At 35.5% G+C, this 25,484-nt stretch overlaps 1 protein-coding gene across 2 annotated transcripts in view; it reads right to left on the minus strand.

Annotated features, from left to right (window-relative positions):
* Positions 1-12,732, minus strand: part of LOC118204344 (coiled-coil domain-containing protein 134-like) — a 39,879-nt gene extending 27,147 nt beyond the window's left edge. Inside the window, exons 1-3 of one of the 2 annotated variants that reach the window (XM_035376676.2) lie at positions 12,182-12,732; positions 3,020-3,138; positions 36-120 (exon numbers count right to left, since the gene is read on the minus strand). In XM_035376676.2, coding sequence (XP_035232567.1) covers positions 36-120; positions 3,020-3,138; positions 12,182-12,374 — 397 coding nt within the window. In that variant the 5' untranslated portion in view covers positions 12,375-12,732. The remainder of the gene's footprint in view (positions 1-35; positions 121-3,019; positions 3,139-12,181) is intronic. The other variant, XM_035376675.2, reaches the window with a different exon arrangement.
* Positions 12,733-25,484: the final 12,752 nt, after the last annotated feature.

A 25,484-nucleotide genomic window follows, 5' to 3' on the forward strand; every position in this document is an offset into this window, starting at 1 on the left:
TTCATATTTATTGATTTATAGATGCATTAGAATACCTTCAGAAACAGTATTATTTACAGGCACATCGAGTCCAGGTATATAACCTGAATGCTCCAGTATTGTTTTACTTAGCCCCATTACCTAAAAAAGAAAAAGGAAATAGTAATTAAAATGCTAAAAGGCATACGTAAAGCCATTATGCCTTAAAGAAGGCCATTATGCTACACTCTGTGAAAAGCTTTTGACACATCTAAAGAATAATGCTCCTGTATGGATTTTTGCATTGTAGCCATCTGTAATCTAGTTAACTTCTGTAAGAAGTTGATGTGTAATGCTGTGGGAGTACATAAAGCCAAACTGTTCTGGGCATGAGCAAGTGTGTGTGGGAGGGGGGGATACTTTTATGTATAAAATAGAGGATTACTTTTTCTGTAAGTTTGGAAAGGCTGCTAAGCAGGCTTATTTGTCTATGGTATCTGGGAAGGAATTCTTTTGGTTTGGGTTTAGGGAAAACAATTACAATTGTGTGCTTCCAAATTTTGAGGAAATTGGAGAATTTAATTGCAGCATTAATGATCTTGGCAATGAGCGTGGAGAGATACATTTATGTATAAAATAGAGGATTACTTTTTCTGTAAGTTTGGAAAGGCTGCTAAGCAGGCTTATTTGTCTATGGTATCTGGGAAGGAATTCTTTTGGTTTGGGTTTAGGGAAAACTATTACAATTGTGTGCTTCCAAATTTCGAGGAAATTGGAGAATTTAATTACAGCATTAATGATCTTGGCAATGAGCGTGATCACATTTATGGGGAGATATTTAAGAGCTTTACTAGGAAAGTAGTCATGTCCTGAAGTTTCTTTACTTTTTAATATATTTAATGAATAGTGCTATAACGGCTGGTGTAGCAAGAAGGGTGAAATTTAAGGGGACAGGAGAATTGAGATAATTATAAATTATCCTATTCATTTGGCTAATATAATCGTTATCTTATATTTAGATCTGGGGGTGGGTAAATGTATCTTGAATCACATCTGTGAATGAGTTTCCTTTGTAAAGTGATTGAATAGGCCATGCCAGAAAGTCCAAGATAAGGGAGAATGGGTTTGTAGAGGTCTTGAGTTTCCATGAGATATCATACAATGAATCTTCAGTTGTCAGAGAATTTACAAAATTTGCCCATTTAGGTCTTTATTGCTTGTTTGATGTTTTCTTGCAGAGTTCAGTTGTCTTTAATTTGTGGACCTTTGGTAATTTGCCAGTGTTTACAAATGCAGTTTTTTATGACAATTTTTTCTCTGATGTCATGTGAGAGGGAAAGAAAGCATTTATATACTTAGAAGTTATTAGTTGCATAATTTAATGCAATATGTATGCAACTTGTGAGGTTCGAGATTTCCTTTTCATTGTTATTGCATGAATTAATTATAGGATTTCCAGGAACTGTATTTGCAATAATGTTTATGAATTTGTTCCAGTTGGTGATTCTGATAGTGCGAAACAATGAGGTTACTCCATTACTTTTTTAAAATGGCCATTTTGCATGAAAAAAATTTATAAAATAGCAGATGATAATTTACACTTTCAAAAATATAAGTGCAATTTTTTAAAAAATTTTCCAAGCAGGCAATATTTTTTTATAACAAAACAGACTATATACTATAATAACAGGTCCACACTTATGCTGCGGATTTCAATAGTTTGCATACAAAATTGGGTAGAAAATAAATGGAAATGTCATTGCCCAAGATTTCATAACTCGCTGGATTAAGCAATTACAAGGGCCCGCAGGCCGGCTTTTTCCCACGCTTGCTTTAGATGCAGGTGTTCAAAGATTTAGGAGAACAAAATGCTTTCAAGACATAATTTTTTTCCAAACAAATGTGAACAAAAAAAAAAAAAAAAAAAAAAAAAACTGAAACCTCTGCAACAGATTATTATTTAAAGTCTTACTCAGGTCTAAATATTTCGGGGGTGAGAAAGGAAACGACTCTTTACTCCTCATAAAATAAAAAGATGGAGGATAAAATTATAAATTACAAAAGAAGAAATAGGCTTTTAGTGAATATCTTTTAGAATCTGTAAGCAAATATATTCAAAATAATATTTTCAAAAAATTGTAGAGATGAATAAATTACATAAGGAAGGGAGAACGAAAATATAAATATGTGCACAGTTTAGAACATTTTCACTCACCATTCTAGTTACGTCTTCTGAAATCCTAGCTTCATTCAATTTCTAAAAGTATTTTCATGATATAATCTCTATTATATCATGAAAATATGATATTAATTTCATTATATAATCTTTATTATATAATGAAAACATTATATTATTTTCATTATATAATCTCTATTCTCTATTTTCCATTCTTAATTGGAAAATTTATTATTTTACTTTCTGAAAAGCTTAATATAGGAGATAAAAGAACTTGACTGGCCTCAGAAAAACAGGCAACCAACAATTATCCATTTCTTTTTAAACTTTGAAAACTTTAATAAAGGACATGAAATATTTTGACTGGTCTCCAAAACCTCCAATGGCTATACCACTCTTGAACAGAATCTCAGAGCTAATTTTTCTCTTGGGATACAGCTCAAATAAATGCTGCATATGAGTACAAAAATGAAGATACATAAGAACATCAGGTTATTTCCTAATGTTGACCATATAGCTTTCTTGGCCCACAACAGAACAGTTATAAGCCAACAAACACTAACGGTACCATTCGAGATTTAATTCTTGGTGTGGCAGAAGCTTACAGCATAGCAATTTTTATATGTAATTACGTTAAACAAAACATACTAATTTCCTTTAGAAGTCTTCAATGAAGGTGATGCCCAATGATAGATAATTTTCATAATAGTGATTTCATAATTTTCATAATAAATAATGTGTAATTAACTATCAGACCATTATGGCTCTATACATTTATTGTCCTACTGACATTAGAGATATGACAAATGTATTTACCATTGTTACAATCACCCAAACATGCTACCTAAAAAAAAGAGAGAGAAAAAAAAAAAAAAAAACACTTACCTCAAATAATTTTACCAATGTTTGATTTATAATTTTATACTGCTTTTTATAGTCTTGAGATAACAAATTTTGGATGACATCTTTATGCTGAAGCCTCTTTTCATGAAATATTGCTTTAACTTCAGAAGACTTAAGGACAAAAACAATAAATATTTGCCTACAAATTAAAAATACAAAACATTTCAATCACAGATTTCAAAGGTAGATTGTTTAAATCCTCTATCAAATAACCAATTTTCTGTTAAAATAATTTTCATTGCAAATAGTTCTCTAGGAAAACAAAAAATATAAGATATATAAAAAGAAGTGTTCCTTTACTTACACTCTAGTATATCATATTTGATAAAATAGAACAGCAAACAGATCTTTATTATTATAACATCCTTGGAGTTGTCCATATCCTTGTAGCGATCTCAAGAGCCACCCAATGCTTGCAAATTTGGAATTCAAGTGAGAATTCTAGAAGCTAACGCACAGGATCTCCTTTGTGCTCACGCATGGCCTCAACTGAGAACAAAAAATGAACTTTATTACACATGCTAAGGTACTCCTTCACACATGCTCCAACTCAACCAAACAGCTCCTTCACACATGCTCCAACTCAATCAAATGCCAACAGACCAGAAACCTCAATCATGCTCCAACGTGTTACATCCAGCATATTAATAGCAGTAATTCATGACAATGCATCCACCACAATATTTTCTGGTCCAGGAACATATTGTATGTTGGTACTGAATTTGGTAATATAATTCAGATGCCTAATCTGCCTGGGTCATCCAGAATTTTACTTTTTTCTAAATAAAAATATTAGAAGATGATGATCTTTATAGATATTGTAAAAACCTCCTTCAATGTTGAAAATGCCTTACAGTGCAGTAGATAGTAAGTAATTATCTGTCATATATGCTGTACTTAGTTTCAGCTGAATTAAATTTTGCGTGAAGAAAGCCAGTGGAGAAAAAAGGCCATTATCGCACTATGAGTGCAGAATGGCTGCAATAGCCACATCTGGGGTATCGACTATCAATGACAACTGTTAACCAGGGACATAGTAACAAAGTGTTATGGAATTTGATAGATCAGTTTTATATTTTTCAAAGACTGCAGTTGTTTCTGCCATTCAAGGAATGGGATGCTTATCATTCGTCTTAGAATCTTTTAAAGGAGAATGAAGCAGAGCTTTAATAGCTTTTAGGGGGGGAAAAATCGGCGATAAAAATCCAAAAAGGCCAAAAACATCTTTAATTCAGACATTATTACAGGTTTAGGGAAGTTAGAAATTATTGCAGTTTTTACAGGAAGAAGCTGAACACCTGAAGGGGTAATTAAGCAGTTAAGAAATGATACTGATGACTTTAAAAGAATATATTTAGAAGAATTCAGTTTTAACCCGCATTTTTGCAATATCTCAAAAATCAAACGGAGGTGGCTCTCATGCTCATCTTCATTTTCTGAAGCCATAAGCAAATCATCAAAGTAAGGGACACAAAAGTTTGAGCCAGAAAGTACTTGATGAATAAATCTTTGGAATGTTTGGCCTACATTTCACAAACCAAACAGGGTTTTGAGGAACTCAAATAATCTAAATGAGGTAGTCACAGCTGTTTTAGGGATTTCCTCTGAGTGAACAAGGATTTGAGGATATGCCCTAGCCAAATTAAGTGTTGAAAAAATATTTTTTCCAGGAAAAATCCGTATACAGCCCTGAATATGCAATACAAGATACTGGTCAGGAACAGTCACAGCATTCAAGCAGCGAAAGTCACCACAAGGACACCAGTCTCCATTAGCCTTATGGAGCATGTGAAGAGGGCTGGCCCAAGCACTTTTGGATGGCCAAATCATTCTTTGTGATATGAAGTATTCGAACTCCTGTCATGCCGCCTGGAGTAAATCCAGTAACAAATGACGAGGTTTAGAAAACACGAGGCAAGACGGTGATTGGAAAAATGCCCACAGAGAAAATACTCACAGGTATAAAAGCTCACAGGAAAAAATGATGAAAAAATGCTGCATAGAAAAAAGTTCACATGGAAAAATGCTCACTTAGAAACAAGCTCACATAAAAGATGTTTATATGGACAAATGCTCACATTAATCTTTTCAGGGCCAGTAAATAAAAGCGTGAAAACTGTAGTAGAACTTTGCATGTACTGTAATATTTTATACCGCTGCCCCTGTATGACATTTTTTTCCCTGTAACTGCCAATAATTAATTTTTGTTTTTTCACTCTATTTTTGAATAATTTTGATGTGTACCTGTAGAATTTGATGTTTGAATGTAGTTATTTAAGTTTGGAGCCAAAAAAGTTGTAAACTTTCTGCAGAAATTTAAAATTTTAGAAATAAAATTAACATTTTTAGGCACTTTGATCATGCCTCTCAGTTGAACATTATGAAGCAGCCTTTGAAAAATCTCCTAAAACCACAAATTATTGCGAAGGCTTTCATAAAATACTAAATTCATTATTTAATTGTAACCATCCCAGCATGTGATTTTTTTATTTGATGGACAGAAAAAAGATTTAGCCTGTCAACGTTTGTTATTAGCTAATGCAAATACAGGATGTACTGAAGTAAAAAAAAAAAAAGGGAGAATATGAAAACTTAGATTAGGTAATTGCGAATCATGTAAGAAACTATGACAAAATCAATGATAAAATTAAATATTTCATGTAATTTAAATAAAATAACTATTTCTATTTGCTTATTCTTCTAAATGTTTATATTATAAAATGTGTAACTTATATTTATTAATATTTTTTTAACAATTAAAATTGTAATTAATTTTTCACTATATATTCTGTTTCATTTTTACTTCCTTCCTCCTCTCCTTTTCTTAACCCAGCGGAAGGTGTATCAAGAAAAGTTAGTAGAGTGGGCGCATAGAGTATCACGAACCCCAATATTTAAAATATGGTAAAAACAGTTTTATTTAGATTTAAAACCGTTTTCTTTTATAATACGTTAATAATACTTGGATTACAAAAAATTAATTTCCAAAATAAGCTTGTAGAGGGTTAAAATTAAGATAAATGAGAATAATAACAAAATAAACATCATACTTCTAATCATATTGCTTATTTTATTTGTTTACTCTTTGAACAAAATATATTCATGTGTTCTTAACACAGAAAGTTTTTCATATTTTAAATATCGCATTCACATTCTTTGGCTCAAGGGCATTCCTCACATCTTTTACACTTAGTTGCTTCGAATTTCACACATTCGTTTGAATTATTCCTTGAAACTTCTGCTCTTCTTTTGCAATGCAGTACATACATTTCTCGGTAAAGTATTAATCTCTGATCATTGTTCCATACATATTTTTATTAATTGTAATGCTAAGTGCCTCTAAATCAGACATCTGCTTCTGTATGTGGTTGGTGGATTAGGAGTTGAAAGTAATTTAATTCGAGCATTTATTGCAGCAACATTCAGTGCAGAAAAGAAAATTATCATTGGCCACTTCCTTGTTATTCTGGCAATTGAATAACTTGTTGCCCTTTCATCCACAGTATCCACTGCTCCCTTAGTCGTATTATTAAAACAAATAATTTGTGGCATTTTCTTTCTCCAGTAGTGTCATTTATAGCATCATCGTTATGTAATGTTAAAAGCATAAGAACTGTTTTTCCTTTTTTAGGAACATAAGAAATTAATGTTTTATCTTTTTCGAAACCAAACAGTGTAGGAAATATTCCTATTTTCAATTTCAGTTTCCGAAATGCAATCGTCGTCATTTTCAAATATTTCTAATAAATCTCACCATTGCATTTTCAATTCATAGGAAGTCCTTCTTTTTGCCATAATGGGCTTAGAAATCTTTAAAAAATTAATTTCAAATACTTTAGAATCATTTGCAAGTAGAAATATTTACTGTTACACTCTAGAAATATATTTCTTAAATAAATATTCAGTCAGAGAAACACTTATGTGGTCAGACACATGGAGTGCGTCATACTCCAGTTGCAATAAAATACCACTAAATCTTTTTCTGAAACATACAGGCAATGGAAAAGCGGTTTTGAAACTCAGCTACTGAATGCAGCACAGAGTTTCAGTTTCACTATTTAGGAATATTCTACTTTTTTGTAGAGCTGGGGTATGATACACCCTATGTGCTTTCCCGCAGATTAATTCAAAATGACGCATTTGTTAATCTTATAAAGTCCGAAATCCGGACTCGCCGGGACTTCGGCGGTTCCAGATTTGGGATTTTTCTGGATATTAGATCATCAGTTTAAATCTAGTAAGATGGCATGTATAAATTATAAAATTAAAACTATAAAATCATGATTTATGAAATAATGAAGTATTTATGAATTAAAGGGTATCAAAATTTACAAAAAAAAAAAAAAAAAAAAAAAAAAAAAGCTTAATATTTATTTGTTTACCTTGTTAAACATTTCTTTCAATGTAAGTTGTTTAAGTTGCTTAGTTTTTTGTGCTAATAATACTTTCTCTTTAACTCTGTAAACACACATAACCTCTTGTTTAGTTACATTGTTGAAGTCCTGTAACTGCTGTTTCTAGAATTCCAACTTCGAACTTTTTCTCGTTTTTAGTAACTTCTCTGTCACTTTCTTCACTAACGGTAGCGGTATTTTCTGGATCTAGAACCATACTACATATTTCACCATTCATTAATTGATTGATGATTGAGAAGCATTGTCATCACAATGAAAAACTTCTTTTATATCATCTTCATTTATTACCGCATCTCCCCATTTCTTTACAAAATCCGTTAATTGCAAAATTTCACCTTTGTTTTGCGATATCTGAAAACCTTTAAAATTAGCGGCTATCATCATCAAATTTGCTATCCTTCACTATACATATTTAGCTATGCATCATGGGCTTGGCAACTAATGACAAGTTGTTCCCTTAAATTTTATCTTGCTTATAACGAGCATTGAGACAATTAAGCCTGAATTTTATTAGTTATTTATTATACTTATGCCTATTTCTTGCACATGCTTATGGCTTATCAGAGTTCTGAATAAATAAATTCCCACATATACTTAAGCCTTATTGAGGGCCGGCACTAGATATCTTACTGCCTGATGCAGTCTCTGTTGGTCCTAAATTCTGCAACTCTATGCGGCCATATGAGCCCTGGCGCTGGTTCTGGGTTTATGTGAATAATAAATCAGTTATTCTTAATTCAAATAGCCCTAAATGTAATCTTTGGATCTATGAGTACCATCAATAAAATCTATGTTTAGCATATGGAAAGAAATTTTCGGTAAATTTTTCCTCGTCAACATTTTTTAGAGCATTGGACTTAAATCTGTAATCATCGCCAAGTGTAATGTCAATTTAAAAGGTTACCATACTCCTTTATTATTCAATTACTAACATAAAAAAATTATTTAGGCATTGCTACATGAGTCATTACTCAAGTTATCATGTTTTGATGAAAGGGAAGTATAATAAACAATGATTTGCCAGGTTGGCGTCAGATCAACGATGGATCTATGTGAAATGCTTCGGTTTGAGATTTGTGCCAAGCATAGATAGGCAGCAACGCAGCCAAATTACCGATTGTACAAATTTATGCTAAAATGATTGTTTCTTCAATAACAAGGTATTTTATTTAGTGTCAAAGTGAAATTAAGAATCATGACTTTCCAGATGTTTTATTATGCGTGGAGGGGGAATTGTACACAACTTTGGCATTTTATCTCACAATCATTATCTCACAATGACAAAAGTAAGGTTGACAGATTAAAATCATTTTCTAATAAAAAAAATTTCTAAATTTTGCATGCACCCAATACTTCACTTTAGCCCATATATATTACTGTACAAAGAAAATTATAAAATGCCTGAGACAGCTGATTAATGAGAACCTCTAATATTTTGAACAATGAATGACTATGCAGCAGCAGATGGTAAATGAAAAAAAGTATGTTCAATTTAAAAAAAAGTCAAAATACAGATGTCTTAAAAGTGATGTAACAATGGCACTCTTATTATTTATGAACCATGTTTACTTACACTACAAGGAAAGGATACCTTTTTTATGGGTAATTACACATTACCACAACCATTTAGTAGAAGTTGCCAAATCCTCCCCTCCTCCCAAACTCTATCAATCATGCTCATAACAATCCATCAGTCTAGCAATGCTGCAATCCATCAGTCTAACAATCCATCAGCATCAGTCTAGCAATGCTTGTAAAAAAGAATACAAAGTTCTTTTTGTTGTATTTCAAGTTCTGATGCTTCTGAATTTGCCAGCAATGGAAGAAACCATGGTAAAATTTCTGCAGAAATACAAAATTTTTTAGCATAATTTCTAAAGGCAAATACAAGAATATTCATTTGGTAGATAGCTGTTATTGCAGAGGTTTGGCCGGTGCCGAGTTTGTGCAATTCTCCATTGCTTTTTTTTGGTTTAGTATATTTAAGGGTGTCAGAGTGTCCCTTGGATTATCACTAAGTTGTTTCATTTATCGTCAAGTTGTTGTTTCATTTATCGTAATCTGAGTAAGTGAAAGTTATGGAAACCCTATTATGACGTAATTGGTTACGTGATTTCGGTGAATTTGAATGACAGGAAAAGATTTGTAACGGCTTGTTTGTGTGCTGGATGTTGGTTAGGAAGTACGTTGGTTATTTTGTGGTTTACACGGTAAAATGGCTGAATGTAGTAAGATTAATTAAGTTTCTGTACAATTAGGAACGAAAGGGGAAAAAAGCAGTAATTGACTGGTGTGTAAATGGAGGTTTACTTAGTAGCCATTATAAGTATCCTGTTTACACGGCTTGGTTTGAGATTACGGCAAAGCACACTGGGGCTATCTGCCTAAGGGGAAGGATGCCTTCGTGGAGGACTTTCTAAGGGAAACTGGCTTGTATACACGTTACACATGGGGAAAACCACGAAAACGCCCATGCAGCCAGCCCGTTCACAGGATTCAAACCTCGGACCGAACTACCAGCGCTCAGCGACTTTACCGCTTAGCCGCTGGTGGACTCCTGTTTGTACGGAGGAAAAGTGTATGGTCAAATGTCAGAAGATACCGGCACTACGGAGGATATTTTTGTGAATTTATGTGGTGATGCCAGTATACAGATTCTACTTTAGATAATTTCAGGAAGTTTTTGGATGCTGTTAGGGAATTTTGTTTGACTGAAGACAGAGAAATTTCTAAACAAGTGGATATTTCCTTTACATAGTGCTAAGATGAATTTCCTTTTCTGTTATTTCATTGATTGATTCAAAATGTATTTTTTTTTATATTATATATTTTTTGTTTGGCCCTAGTGTAGAATTGGATGCTCTTTTGACTTTTAACTGAAAATAGATCGATGTGTACATGAACAAAGTAAAGGGAGTGCGCAACGGCAAGTTTGCGCAATTCTCTGATTTTTTTTTAAATGAAAATAGGCCGATGTATAAATGGATACCGATTTTGTGTAATTCTTTGACTTGTTATTTTGGCTTTGTGTAGCGGTGATTTTTGGTGGAAAACAAAATTTTTGCTGCTACACAAAGCCAAAATATCATGCCATAGAATTGCACAAACGCGGCATCCATGTACCGCCAAAAATCGCCAAGGGGCACCTGTAAATATATTTTTATTTTTTCTTTAAGTGAAAACAGATTACTGAATACTACAACAGTGCATTAAAAAAAATTACAAGAAGATTGGGAGAAGTATGTGTTTTATTTTTTTAAAGTATCATGCAACCCTTATTTAATAATTAAAATTTATATTTTAAATTGCTAAAGTATTCCTTTCATATGCTGATAATATTTATGATAAATATTGATAATTAGGGAATCTTTTAAAAAAAGTTTTGAAAATCACTCGATTGTGTCGACAATTAAACTTTCACCTTTTTAATCTCTTAACAGATGCCAAATTATACCATGGTGAATGAACCCTTTTTAAGATGACCACCAGTTGTTTTAGAAATTTTAGTTTTCTATGGAGGCGATCATTTTAGAAAAGATGACCGTACTAGCTGTGATGGCATTTACTGATTTGCAACTTTTTACAAGTTTGTTAGTAAAATTACAAATTAACTACAAAGCTTGTACTATTAAATAATGCTTTGCTGAAAGAAAATTTATAAAAATCATTCATAGTTAATTTTTCTAAAGTTACTGTAGCTGAATATTTTTTTTAATACAGAAAGCAGATTTTACAAGTTAAGTAAAAAGGCAAAAAAAGAAAAAAATCCTAAAATCTTATTCATTAACTTAAATACTTACTGCTTATTAAAACAGTAATTTAATGAAGACAGTTTACTTGATTTTATCTTTTTGTTAATTACTTCCCCCTTCTGAAAATGCTTGGACCATCAACCATTAAGCAAATCAACCATCTTATTACTTCTCTGATTACAATATGATTTCATTAATTCGCTTGCAGAATACAAAGTTTCAATTACGGAAACAAATGAGACTTTTCATCTTCTTTCTTCAGCAGAATTTCTCTCACTTCTTTAAAATACATATACTAACAGGCAATTAAAAAATATATTCTATTCGGCTGTTTTAAAGGTTCTCCAGTAAGCACCTATACCATTTATACCATATATATTTTCAGAAATAACTCGAGATTTACATTTGTGTCAGAAGAAATATGATCTATGACTCAGAGACTATAAATTACAATATTTCATATTACACTTAGAACTGGAAATGCAACTCTTCGATTAGATTATAACATGAAGTGCTTCAATTTGAACAGGCAGGTTAGAGAATGGTTATCTTATGATAAATAATATTATAACTATTCATATCAATGTTTACTGGATCTCAGAAATACTGGGCATTTACCAAAGAGAACATCTACAGCAGATGGCCATTAAGAGAGGATTCACTGCATTCTTATGTTCTTATATAAGTTTGCTACTTGTCTGTGTAACTGCCTAACAATATAAATCTACATTACTTACATTGTTAAAAAGGAAGCAGTGGTCTAGCTTTGGAAACACTCAGCTAGTAATGCTGCCTTATTATGCTACTACCAAGGATATATACATTTTAAAAGAAATATAAGAATACTTCAAACTGGGCAGTCAGAAATTTCATATCTGCTCTAGAAGTTTTATTAAACCACTAATGGGAAGAGCAAAACACAAAAGCTAATTCTTAAAGGAATTAATATGAATAATAATTAAAATCACAAAGGATACAGAGTTTAACTCTAGAATCATCTGGTTTCGCTTCTGTGCTTGAATTTGTTTCAAGTTCGGAAAGAGGTTCCGTGGCATTTACCATCAAACAAAAAATAATAAACAAAAAATATAAAATATTAAAAATCTGAAGATAAATCCTCGTTAACTTTCTGATAGTCAACAATTCAGCCCTCTGTCTGCAAACCAACATATTTTAAATTTGACATTTATTTGATCACGATTAAATTAGTCACAATCAGTCCGAACTTGTATCGTCAATACCACAGTTACCTAAAAACACGATTTTCAAATAAAATTTTTAAACATCAAAACAATACATAACACAATTTTAACACAGCGTCGTCTGCTCGACAACCACTGCAGAATCACTCATTGAGATAGAACACAGCAGTTCGAACTGGATTTTCTCATACATTGCCTTGAAGTAGTGGCACCCACCTCCTTTGGTGATCAAAATATTCAGTGACTCGCCATTAATATCAATTGCCCAAATTTTCGACGTAAACAACAACGAACTACTCATCTACCACAATTGTAAATTTCTACTTCCGATACAATGTTTCTCTAAGGTGTTTTGCAGTTTTAGAGCTAAATTTTCTAATTTTAATTTGACATTTCCATCTCATATTGTTTGCTTAACGTTTTGTTTATAATTAAATATCTGTTTTTTTAGTAGCGACGAATATTACTATATTTAATAGTAAAGAATAATTTTACTGCAAAAATTGCCGGATTTGTTTTAGAATCCATACTTTGGTGACTCTGATTTCCCGAGATACAGACATCTATAGTGTTTATCGCAGTATCACTAAATAAGTTTTGCGGATTAATATTATTCTTCCTGGTATGTCCTCCTATAATTCTTCCTTTACATGAATACATAAATGGCTTTTTAATATACTATGTTTGAAGGTATATTGCTATTCCATGCTGCTTAATTGAATTCATTTATTTATTATATGAATATGTTATTGTTATTATCGGATGTAAACATTTTGTAATTACGTCGTAAATATACATTAAGTATAAATGTACATATTTTTTTTCTACAATATTTCAGAGTTCTAAATATATGAAAGAATACATTTTTAAACAGCATACTGATACTTGTTATGAGGCCCCAGAAGAGACCTTAATAAGCTAGATAAGCAAATTAAGCCCCTGAGGGCACATGACTTTGATGAGCTGACAGGCTAAAATCGAGGAACGGTCCAGAAAGTGAGATAAAAGTGGGAAGCTATTGTCTCCGTTATTGCATGTGTGGCCATCTAACGGAAAGCGACGAGAGACAAAAGTTAGGCCGAGCAAGAAAACAAGCAAACTTTGTTTCTCCGAGCTGTTACTACGCTCGGCGTATTACGTGCCCTTGATACCTTCGCTAGCTAGTTTAGTATTATGGGCCAACTAGTTTAGAAATTGTGTTAGTTTCAACTAAATCTCTTTAGTTAGTCATTAGTTAAGTTCTTATTTCTTACATTTTTGAGTCAAGCCCAAGTGGAGGCTCTGTTGTACGTCCTGAGAAAGGGACCATCTGTCAACCTCATTTTGAGCAATAAAGGGTAATTAACCCGTCTTGAGTTTACGTTTATATTTTTTTGGACTTAAGCGAGTATTCGCTTAATAGTTCACTAGGTTCCTCAATACTTTGTTAATAGAGATAAAAGTGAGGATCCCTTCAAAGCAAAACACTGAAGAACGATCCCCTCATTAAATTAACAAAGGTCTCTGTCTTCTTCTATTTGCTCCAATTTATGATTTTCAAAACTCATCTGAAAGAATTACACAATTAAAATCCCAGGAATTTAGTAAAGGCTGAACTTCTGTGGGTTCACAATGAATTCGAGACACTCTTTATTTTATAAATGCAACATTTTTTATCCCGAAGGTGGTAAATGAATTTAATGTGAAACTTGAAGATGGAAAAAGTAGCTTAAATTAAATGCTGAATGCTGCGAACAAATCAGGATTTCCATGTAAAATGCAGTTTACTAAATGTATTAGATTTTACTTAAATCTAGTTAACAGACAGTTAAAGATATATAATAATCGAAAAATCAATTGATTTAATGTTTAAAACACTCAGCTATATTTCATTGTTTCCAAAACGTATCAAAGTTCTGCCCAGTAGGAATGCACTAAGCGCATGTCATGACCAGGACTTGAGATACAAATTCCCTTTGGTTATCGACTTAGGCGAATTTTGAATATTAAGATTTTTAATTTCGATTCTGACTGAGAAACGACTTTGGGAATAACTACTGTGAGAGAAATTAATTAGCGGAAGAAGAATGAGAGTCTTCCTAAAATACGCGAAAGGAAAGGTTCTTAATGAACAAAATGCCTATGTGCATTTTTAATAATATTAGTTCCGAAACGCTAATCAAAAGCAAAATAATAAAATAGTTCTAAGTTAAAAAAGTGATAGTCAGCAAAATACACTGCCTTCCAAAGGTTAAGGAACAGCATGTTTTTTGTGTCTAATTTGAGAATGAAGCAACATAGAAGCAACAAACTTACAGGACATGTTCACTAAACAGTTCTTTAATGAATGCGACATAGAATGTTTCTAAAGTTCAATGCAAACATGAATTACAACCAAAAATTGCACTATTGCCAGAGAAATATAGTCTCGGAGAAACATTATATTACAGTTTTTTTAGGAAAAATAGGGTGGTAACATTACAAAACTGGATCCTAATAAGGAATGTGTCTACACCTAGCAACAATACGCAGCGACGTTCCATGCTTTGAATTAAGTTGTCTGTCAGCGAAATGGGAAGCAACGACCAGACACGGAGTAATCCTTGTTCAAGCTCATCTAACGACCTTGGAGGAGGACTTAAGCAGCAATCTGTCTCTCATTAACAGCCCCGCAGATGCTCTATAGTATTCAAGTCTGGGGATTGAGCTGGCCATTTCATCCGCTCTGTACCGTGACCCTCAAGATATTTCGCAACCGTACTTCAGCAACCCGAGCTCGGTGCGGTCGCGCATTGTCGTCCATCAGAAGAAATCCAGACCAATAGCAGCGGCATATGGGCCGACATATTGATCAATAATCTCGTCTCGATATCTTACACCGGTCAGAGTTCTTCTATGGAACACATTCAGGTCAGTGTGACCAACGTGAGATATCCCAGCCCAAACCATTATTTCACCATCTCTGTAACTGTGTCTTTCCATTATGTGGAATTGATTGTACCTAGTGCGTTGTTGCCTTCAGATCGGCTGACGACCTGAATCACTTTCCAGTGTGAATCTGGACTCGTTTGTGAAGAGAACAGACGCCCATTGTTGACTGTCTCAGGAGACGTGTTCTCTTGCCCAACATAAACGAGCACATCTGTGTCCTCGGGACAAACAACTGATCGTCTTGCGTACAGACCTGTATTGTGCAAGCGTCGGCGCATTATAGTAGCTGATATTCTGGTTCCTGTTGCCATTAAATCATCTGTAATGAGCTGAGGCACAGTAATGTTACTCCTCCTTCGGGCCGTAAGAGCGTGAGTCGGGAGGAAGGACAAAGGAAGTAGCAAGCGTTTTTTATCGCTCCGCCTCAAAGCCGTGTATATGCAGATATAGAGTGTGATAATAGTCAAAAATAGTATCATCGCAAACAGCAAGCTCTATCGTACATGTTGATTTACGATTGTGACCGTGTGACGCTTAAATACATAAACGAGCACATCTGTGAAAATGATTAAGGAATATTAAAATATCTCCATTTACGTGAATTGTGTAAATCTAGGAGCTACAACTTCCCTAGAAGCGGCACTGCCTGTTCGATAGGTCCGAGCTACCACCTGTGAACTTTGACCTTCGCAGAGCAGCAGTGCAACCTTTCCCGCCCCCTGTAGAGGGAACTTATGGAGCTGCAATAAGGAGAGATAACAAAAGAAAGTGCGTGTGTTTATTTTCAAAGTCATATCTCCGCTGCTAATTAATTTAGCGCCTCCAATCTAATTTTCCCATAAACAGCATACCGAGTGGAACCAAAGTTTCTAAAATTGAAGATAATCGGACTGTTAGTTCGAAAACTCCAAGTTAGCTATTTATACAGTTTCATTCGAACATTTTACACACCGAAGGACACTACCAACTCACATTTCACGGAATAGTAAGTTAATTGGTTTCAGTGATTTAAGCAAATTTTTCAGTGCCAAGCAATTATTCTTCAACGTTTCTAATTTTACGCTTACATCTGTGCGTGAAGAGTGTTCTAGTCTGAATTTTGCAAGCCGATCTATGCATACAACTAATTAACTTCGGTTAAATTAGTGACTACATCTGTGTACAGCGTTATAGAGTGAATTTAGGCAAGGCCATCCCATGTTCCGCTACTAGATAATACCCACTCAATTCGGGTAATTACATTAGTATCTGAGTTTTCAGTGTTAACATTTGTATCTGTGTTTTTAGTGTATGAACCAACTTAAAAAATAGAGTGCAGGTTTCAGAATGTGTTTTATCTGTGGATTCTTATGAAGGGAAGGAGAACAGATGTACAATATCATAAGGTAGGATTTTAAAATTGTTTTATTGCATTGGAGCATTTTTGAGTTCTCATCTTGCATGCCACAGTTAACTATCCCACTGCTAAAATCTACAGTGTCAGAATTTACCTAGCAAAATTTGCAATAACTCCGCAACGTACGTTCAGTGGTTTCGTTTGTCTCGTATTATCGTACCTTTAATATTCTACATTACATATTCCTTTTAATTCTCAAACATTGTGCTTATCGGATATTATAATTTTAATTTCTGTATTATTTGAATATTCCTAGTATATGTTGCACCCATCATAATTTAAACATTTTAATTCTCAAATATTGTACTTATCGGTTATTATAACTTTAATTTCTGTATTATTTGAATATGCCTAGTATATGCTGAACCCATCATAATTAATACATTTCAATTCTCAAACATTGTACCTATCGGATATTATAATTTAAATTTCTGTATTATTTGAATATTCTTAGGATATGTTGCCCATCATAATTTAAACATATTCGTGTAAATAACGTTAACGGAGTGTAAATTGTGTATCTCAGTTCTCCGTAGTTTTCTCTCATTTCCTTGTACATTGCATAATTGAATTAATTGTTTGTTTTGATATTTTTTTGTATTGGGTTATCTTATATGTAGCTGTTTAATAATTTATTAACGCTGTTTTGTTTTGAGTTATTAGCTCATTATGCGATTTTTTTAATAGTATTTAGTGTGTTCAGATAAGGCACTTCCAACTGTTTAATTCTAAGATTACCTGTATATGCTTATTTAAAGGGTCTGGCGGTCGAGACTCTGTACCCTACTGAGAGGAGTCTCTCAGTGCGACGGTGCATATAATTCTGTGCAATTACCATCATAGCGCTCAGTTATACCTACTTGTATTATACTACTTGCTGAGTTATACCTACTTGTATTATACGACTTGCTAAGTTAAACTTACTTGTATTGTTTATGCAAGATAATTGCTAGTCACTAGAATGAGCTCGCAAACTCCAAAATCCCAAGCAAACTCAGATGGTGCTATGATTAATGTGAACGCTTCCCCTTTAGCTGAGACGCGTGCCACTACTATCAATTCACCAGCTTCCAGAATCGAGACCATCAATCATCTCAGCGACCAGCTACATTCATTTTTAATGCAAACAAGAGACAGCCGCAAATTCAGCGTGAGCGAGAAAAAACTGCTTGGTTCATTAATTACCTCTATCCGCAATTCTTTTGCAGAATAAGAAGTGAACTGTGCAAGTTTGCAAGGAAAAATTCAACTGCTGCAACAGCAACTTAGCGTGAATGATAATCGTTCTTTAACAGCTCCGGCCTCACCAGAAGACCTTCCAGAACAGACGGAAACAAAAGAAACTCCATTTACCGAAATCAAAAAGAGAAAGAGAAAAGCACGAGCTGCGCTACTTAACAAACAGTTATCAGACCACGTCCTCCTATTAAAAGCAAAAGAAATAGACAGAACTCCACAAGAAGTCAGATCACAACTGACTACTGAACTTAGCGCCAGGGAACTGGGCATTACTGTTGAAGAAGTGCGGCCCACACGCTCTAACGAACTTTTAATTAGGTGCAGCCACAGACAAAATATAGAAACACTCATAAAAGAGATTGAGGAAAAGCCCTTACTCTCAGCCGCAGTCACGCAAAGAGAGCCCTCTTTCAGGAAGTCCACAATAATCGTCTTTGGTACCCCCACATCCGCAACAGCAGACGACATACGTGAGGCTTTTGCGAGCCTGGTGCCCTCAGCAAGTAAAGAACAAATACATCCAAGAAATCCTATTCGCACAACTATCGGCCTCACTTGGATCGTCGACCTACAGCAGAATCTGTACGAGGATATTAAGGACCTTAGAAGAATTCTTATAGGATTTAGCTCTTGTGCTTTCAGAAAATACTTACAAGTTGCAAAGTGTTTTAATTGTCATCGGCTGGGACACTTGAGTCATTCTTGTAAAGCAGCGTTGACCTGCGTAAACTGTGGACAAGCTCATAGCCAGGATAACTGCAAAGCAAAGACTCCACACTGCGTCAATTTCGCAATTCACAATAAATCCAAAGGCACTAGCTTCGACACCACACACCCGTTTAGTGCAAGACAATGTCAAGCCTACAAGGCAGAACTGTTCAGAATGAAAACAACGGCGCAGTGGTAGATGAACAGCAGGCTATTGCATATCCAAGAACAGTTCATGGTTTTGCAGTTCTTCAAGGCAACTTGCAACGCAGCCAAGCCGCAAATGTCCATACAGCACAGGTTATTCTAGAAAACAATGTAGATCTAGCCGCACTACAAGAGTTTCATTCCATTAACAACAGGATCACAGAATTCAGCAACTTCAATACTTACCACTCCGTAGGCAATCAAGCAGCCATCGCATACAATGGTCCACTCACGCCCCTGCTAATGCATAAAGAAGATTACACAGTTACTGTACAACTAGAAGGGCCTTATGGTCAGATTGCCATCACCAGTGTGTATTTCCCTCCTTCACCTGACATTGTCACTGCGCTCCAGGAGCTGGAACAAGTCATGATGATTCCGACTAGGAATAAGATAATCGCTGGGGACTTTAACGCTGCTAGCCCTCTATGGAGTGCGGCAGAGGAAAACAGGCGTGCTTACCCTGTCCTTGACTTCATCACTTCTCATAACCTTGCAGTCGTCAACCCCACCGACAGCCCTCCTACATACTGGACTACCAGGGCTCAGGGGTGGCCTGATATCACTTTAGCCACCACTGGTATACTTAATAATATTCACAATTGGAAGGTTAGCGAAACCCCCACGTTCAGTGACCATCGCTACATTGAGTTCAGAATTGATTCGGAGCACCAATTTATAACAAAGAACAGATGGAAAACGTAGTACATAAACCTCAACAAATGTAAAGATGCACTCTCAACCCATATTGAAAGTCTCGTAGCACAATGTAACAATTGCAACAGTGGTAAAGACATTGACGCCACGCATGAAGATCTTATGCAAATACTGCTCTCAGTGTGCGAAAAAGTCTTGAAAAGGAAACATTACGCAGCCCCGAAATGCACTCCTTGGTAGAGCACCACGCTGACTGCTGAACGCAGCAAAATCCGTGTCCTAAGGCGCAGAATGCAAGCATGCAAGGATCCCTTAGAAACAGAGACACACTCTCTAATTTTTCGAAAGCACAGAGCTTCTTACAAAAGACAGATTGCAAAAGCGAAGTTTTCATCCTGAAAAGAGTACTGTACAAATACTGCGAATAAGTTCGGAACTGTCTTCCGTATTGCACATGATAAGATGTTTACACCTACTTAATCTTACTGCCACAATAAGCCCCGGAGTAGTAACTAGCACAGAAGTGGTCGCACACATTCTGGACAATATCTTTAGACCTGATAACGCAGACATAGATAAACCCGCACAAAGAATTATCAGAGCCAGTGTTGAGCAATATTACAATACCAAGAAAACAGATTTTGAACCGCTGCCAAACGCCAAAGAAATGAGCTACATTGTTAAAGCATTAAACACCAATAAAGCCCCAGGTCCTGATGGGATAGATAATGGCATTCTGCAAGCCATTAACAGTACGCATCCGGAGTTACTGTATGCTTATATTACTGAGTGTTGGCGCAACAGATATTTCCCAGCCGGCACGAAACTTGGTGAGGTGGTGCTCCTCCTCAAAGCGAAAAAAGACCCTAATGTACCAACGTCTTACCGGCCTATTTGCCTTCTTCCTGCCTTGGGTAAAGTACTAGAGAGAGTCGTCCTTCAAAGACTTAAGCACTATATCCTGTCTCGACAAAGCATAAATGACAAACAATACTGCTTTATTCCTGGCAGATCGGTGGATCACGCGCTGCAGCACCTACGAAAAATAATAGCAAATAACAGAAGAAATAACCAACATAGTCTCATTATCTCTGTGGACATACAAGGGCGCTCTCGACTCGTTGTGGTGGCCCGACGTACTGAAGAGATTACAAGACATGCGTTGTCCTAAGATTCTCTTTGATCTTATTTACAGCTACCTAAGTGATCGCCGCTTACAAGAAACTACGGTCGCAGGAGTGCAGTCACGTTCCATCAATAGAGGCTGTCGTCAAGGATCCTGTCTGGGTACACTGCTCTGGAATCTTGTAGCCGACACAGCGCTGACTCTCTTTAACACAGATCCTCACTCGGAAATACTGGCTTATGCCGATGACGTTTTGCTGGTAACCAAACGGCACAGCCGCAACGCATATGAGACTAGGGCGCAGCAAGCAATGGACAAGATGGCCAAATGGGCCAATGACCATAAGTTAATTATTGCCAACTCAAAAACCCAAGGTATGCTTATTTGCCCAGCTAAGCGCCATCGAAGAACCCCGTGCATCAACCTTCATGGGAAAAATATTAAAATAGTCAGAAACTTGAGGTACCTTGGAGTTATAATTGACGACACATTCACTTGGATGCCACATTTAAAGGAGGTCAAGGCACGACTTCACAGGATATTTCATTCCATGCTCAGAACAGCAGCACCAACATGGGGAGTTTCTTCGAGGATGCTTAAAACATGGTACTATGTAGTTGCTGAACATATTGCACTGTATGGGACCTCCATGTGGGGCATAACGATCACTACTAAAAGAGAATCTGCTACGCTCAGCACAAAGACCATTCCTCCTAAGCATTACCCGAGGATATAAAACCTCGCCTACTAATGCTCTAAACGTGATTTCAGGACTACCGCCTTTGCATCTCTTAGCTCAGCACGAGAGTGCAATAGTGCGAGTGCTCCGACTTAAAGAGACAATAAGTTTATGGGACAGGACTTATGTTTATGCTGACTATGAGCAAAGCATTCCCGAGACACCTTGCCACCCGGCCGAATTCAAACTCTCGATTAACTGCAGGTCACCAACGTGGTTCAAAGCCACTGCAATCTACACCGATGTTTCCAAAGGAGAATGTGGCACCGGTAGCGGATATTGTGTTCTACATGGGAACCAGATCTTAAAGACCTGGGAAAGAAAGCTTAAGCACCACAACTCAGTTTTTCAGGCTGAATTGATTGCATTAAAAGCTGCACTTGTCTACGCACTGGAAAATAACTATTCCAGTATATATTCAGACTCAGCTTCTAGCCTCTAGGCAATCCAAGGCACATGTAGTAAAAATCCACTCGTCAAGGCCATACAAAAACTCTTACTAAGAACACCTAAATAATATAGGCCTGAACTCCAGTGGGTACCTGCTCACACTGGAATACTGGGTAATGAAATTGCAGATGCAATAGCCAAAAGAGCAGCAACTGACCTCCACGTTCGCACACTTGACGTGCCTCTCCCGGGTTCGTTCTTAAAAGCTGAGCTCGAGAGAGAATTACTCAAATGTTGGCAACATCTGTGGGAGACAGAGAGCACCGGCAGAAGAGTTTACAGAATTTTTTCCAAAAGTCTGCCGGCTTCTCAAATCTGGCTTGTCTCACTTCACTCAGTATCTAACAGGACATGGTCCCTTCATGACTTACCTGCATCGCTTCAGACGACGCGAAAACAAGCATTGCTCATGCGGGATGGTAGGAGAACCGGGCCACTATCTGTTCGCTTGCAGAGAGACCGCCAAATATCATCTTAGGCAACCAGTAGCAAACCACATACATGCATGGGCCGAAGCTATTTCGAAAAATCGCAATGCATTGAAACGCATATGCGATTGCCTAAATATTGCACGCAAAATCTCAGACAGGCTGGAGTAATTCTCAGCTACCATCCCCGTCACCAGTACAGCCCCTGCATGCTCTGTACCTGTAATGAACTAATTTTATCTTAAGTTAACTTATTCGGCTTTTCTTATTCCCTGCATATATTTATCTCCTTGAACTGTAAACCTTGAATTATGTATTTTGTCTTATTTTATATATTGTTTTAACTGTTTTGCCTTTTTTTATTTTATGTATTATTTCACTTTTTAGTATTTTACTTCTTATTATTTTTAGTATTGCTATTTAGTATTTAGCCCTATTTTAGATAATTTCTTTACTGTTTTATCAGTCACTTTGTTAATTGCTCATACATTGCACTGTACTCATTTATTGTTCACGTTGTGGATGTCTTTTGTAACCACCTATCCATAACTCTGTAAATATGTAACTGAAATTGTTCTCACCCTCAATGCACCCTTCTTCCATCACTGCACTATCGTCTCGTCCAGCATTTGTTTGCACTGCCCCCAGCAGTCGTCTTGAGCACAATATGTATATATAAGTGTGTTATTTTAATCAAGTTATTTCCGCCAGCGGGGCTATTTGGCCGATATGCTAACTACTCAGTAGACCGACTGCCCCGCTGTCGGTGGAAAGGAAAGGGCTGTAAGAGCTAAATAACGGTCTCCCTCAGCTGTTGTAACTCTAGGTCTGCATGGAACATGTCTTCTAGACACAGAATCCTCGGATTCAAACTGATTCTATAGTCGGTGGACCATACTAGGAGAGACATTGAGACGTCTAGCAGCATCAGCTTGTGAGATTCCCATTTCCATCAATCCGATCGCTCGCCACCTCAGCGAATTGAGCAAACGACTTCTCATGGACATTGATAGACTGTCCTGGATATTGTCCAAGAAACTGTAATAACAACTGAAGATCAACACTGGTGAACAAAAATTACAATTTTTGCATTTTCCCCCCAACTCCCATGTAAGTATTCATTTCTATAAAATAAAAGTGGTATTGTATATATATTACGGTGAAACACCGAAATCTGGAGAATGTCGACTTTCACCAGTGAATGTCAACATTCACATAGTCGCTTGGTGTATGTCCGAAAAATTCACCATGTACTAATGGTGAATGTTGAACATATAATAATATTATATTTCCTTCTCTGTAATTCATTCGCGAAAAAACGCACTTGAAACTCAGAATAAGAACTTAAGAACATAAGAACTTAAAACACACAGTTCATTTAAAATGAGAAAGGAAAATAATAGAAGTTATAAACTTACCAAATTATGTGATTTAAATCTTATTTATTGCAACAACTTAAACTATTATGACACTTTGAATTGCACAAGACGCCCTTGCTTTTACAACTGCATTTATTTGTGGAACACTTCCTTTTGGAATGGCAGCGTGTACATATACTCCTCTCTTTTCGACCTACACCAGAGCATATCTGTGATTGTCGACATACACCGGTGAGGGTCCGAATGTATAAGAATGTAAAGAAATATTCGATCTTTCACCGACGTATTTGGTGAATGTTGACATTCTCCGGTGAAAGTCGACATTCTCCAATTACGGTCTTTAACATATATATACAACTCCCATGTAAGTATTCATTTCTATAAAATAAAAGTGGTTTTGTATATATATTCTTAAGTATTATTATTTAAAAAAACATTGTTTTTTCACATGTATTCTTAAACTTCGTTACTGTCATGCATATGAACTGTGAATTTAAACGTTACTGACATTTTTGTAATGGTGAGCTTTGAAAAACATGCTGTTCCTTAACTTCTGGAGGGCAGTCTATATTTGTATTTCCCTTTCATCCGAATACGTATCTCACTTCACATTAATACGTCTAGTTCTATATGTAAGGCAAATAAAACTAGAAATGAAAGCGCAGACTAACGCTATGTTATCTTTCTCCATCGTAATTCTGAATTTTAAATAAACTGAGACAAAATATCAGAGCAGAATGGCTTTAGTCAGGGACTGCCATTAGGTGCTTATGGGCTACTTTTATTTTTATTATTACGAATTTTGTACATAGATAGATGTATGTACCTGTAACTGTAATTTTGCCCTCGTATGCCTTCCAGTAATTTCGAGAAGCAAAAAATACTAGAAATATCTCGGCGGCCGTGTGAAAGCTATATAAGACGAGAGAGAGCATCTGCTCTCAGTTGTTAGTTCAGCATGAGTTCGGTCTCAGTTCAACGTAAGTTCTAGTCCTTAACTGAGATATCTCCGAATTAGCTTCGCTGTTTAGATGCACTTTGAATTACGTTTGTATTTAACGTTCTTAGTTTGAAGTGCAACTAATGATTGAACTCTTTGATACTGTGAGGAGTTGTACAACTATTTTTGTGGAAAGATCCAAAACTGTGAAACGCTACTTTTGGTAAAGTAAATTTTATCATGCTGTAATCAATTCTGTGTGCATTCAATCTATTACGAACATGTACGAAGACAACAATATTATTCTAAGTGCGTATTCTTACTAACGACCTGGTAGAAATGTTATTTTTATAACTTTAGTTTTTATATTGTTCTAATTTTTGGCCACTTTAATTTTTAAATTGTTTTAAGCCAATATTCTTATTAACTGAATTTTTACGAGAAATATAAGTGAGTAATAAGTGCCTTTAATCGTTTGTTATAATTTGCTTCGGGAAAATGTTTTACAGGTGTATTATTGTAAAATATTTCACAGATAGTTTTAAAAACAAATGTACACTTTTTTATAATAATGACCTGTATTAAAAAAAAATGTCGTTCTGTTCATTTGGTAGAGCAGCGGATAAAATCACCGAACATTACGGTAGTTTACTTAAGATTCGAATTTAGACAAGTGAATGGCTTGTTGGTTTCATGGAATATTCTTAGTTTTTCCATGTGCAGCCTGAACACAAGCTAGCTGTTAGAGCTTTCTCGGCGAATTTTCTTCCTATGCCAGGTTCTCACGTAACTTGCCGTAAATATTCATATAATAAACAATCACTGTTTTTTTCCATAAAATCAGTTTTTTTGTGTGTGAATGCCATGATAATATTTTTTTATTGGATCAATGAAATGCA

The sequence above is a fragment of the Stegodyphus dumicola genome, chromosome X1 (assembly GCF_044657685.1).
Source record: "Stegodyphus dumicola isolate Sdum_Otavi_A_Nest chromosome X1, ASM4465768v1".
Classification (NCBI taxonomy): Eukaryota; Metazoa; Arthropoda; class Arachnida; order Araneae; family Eresidae; genus Stegodyphus; species Stegodyphus dumicola.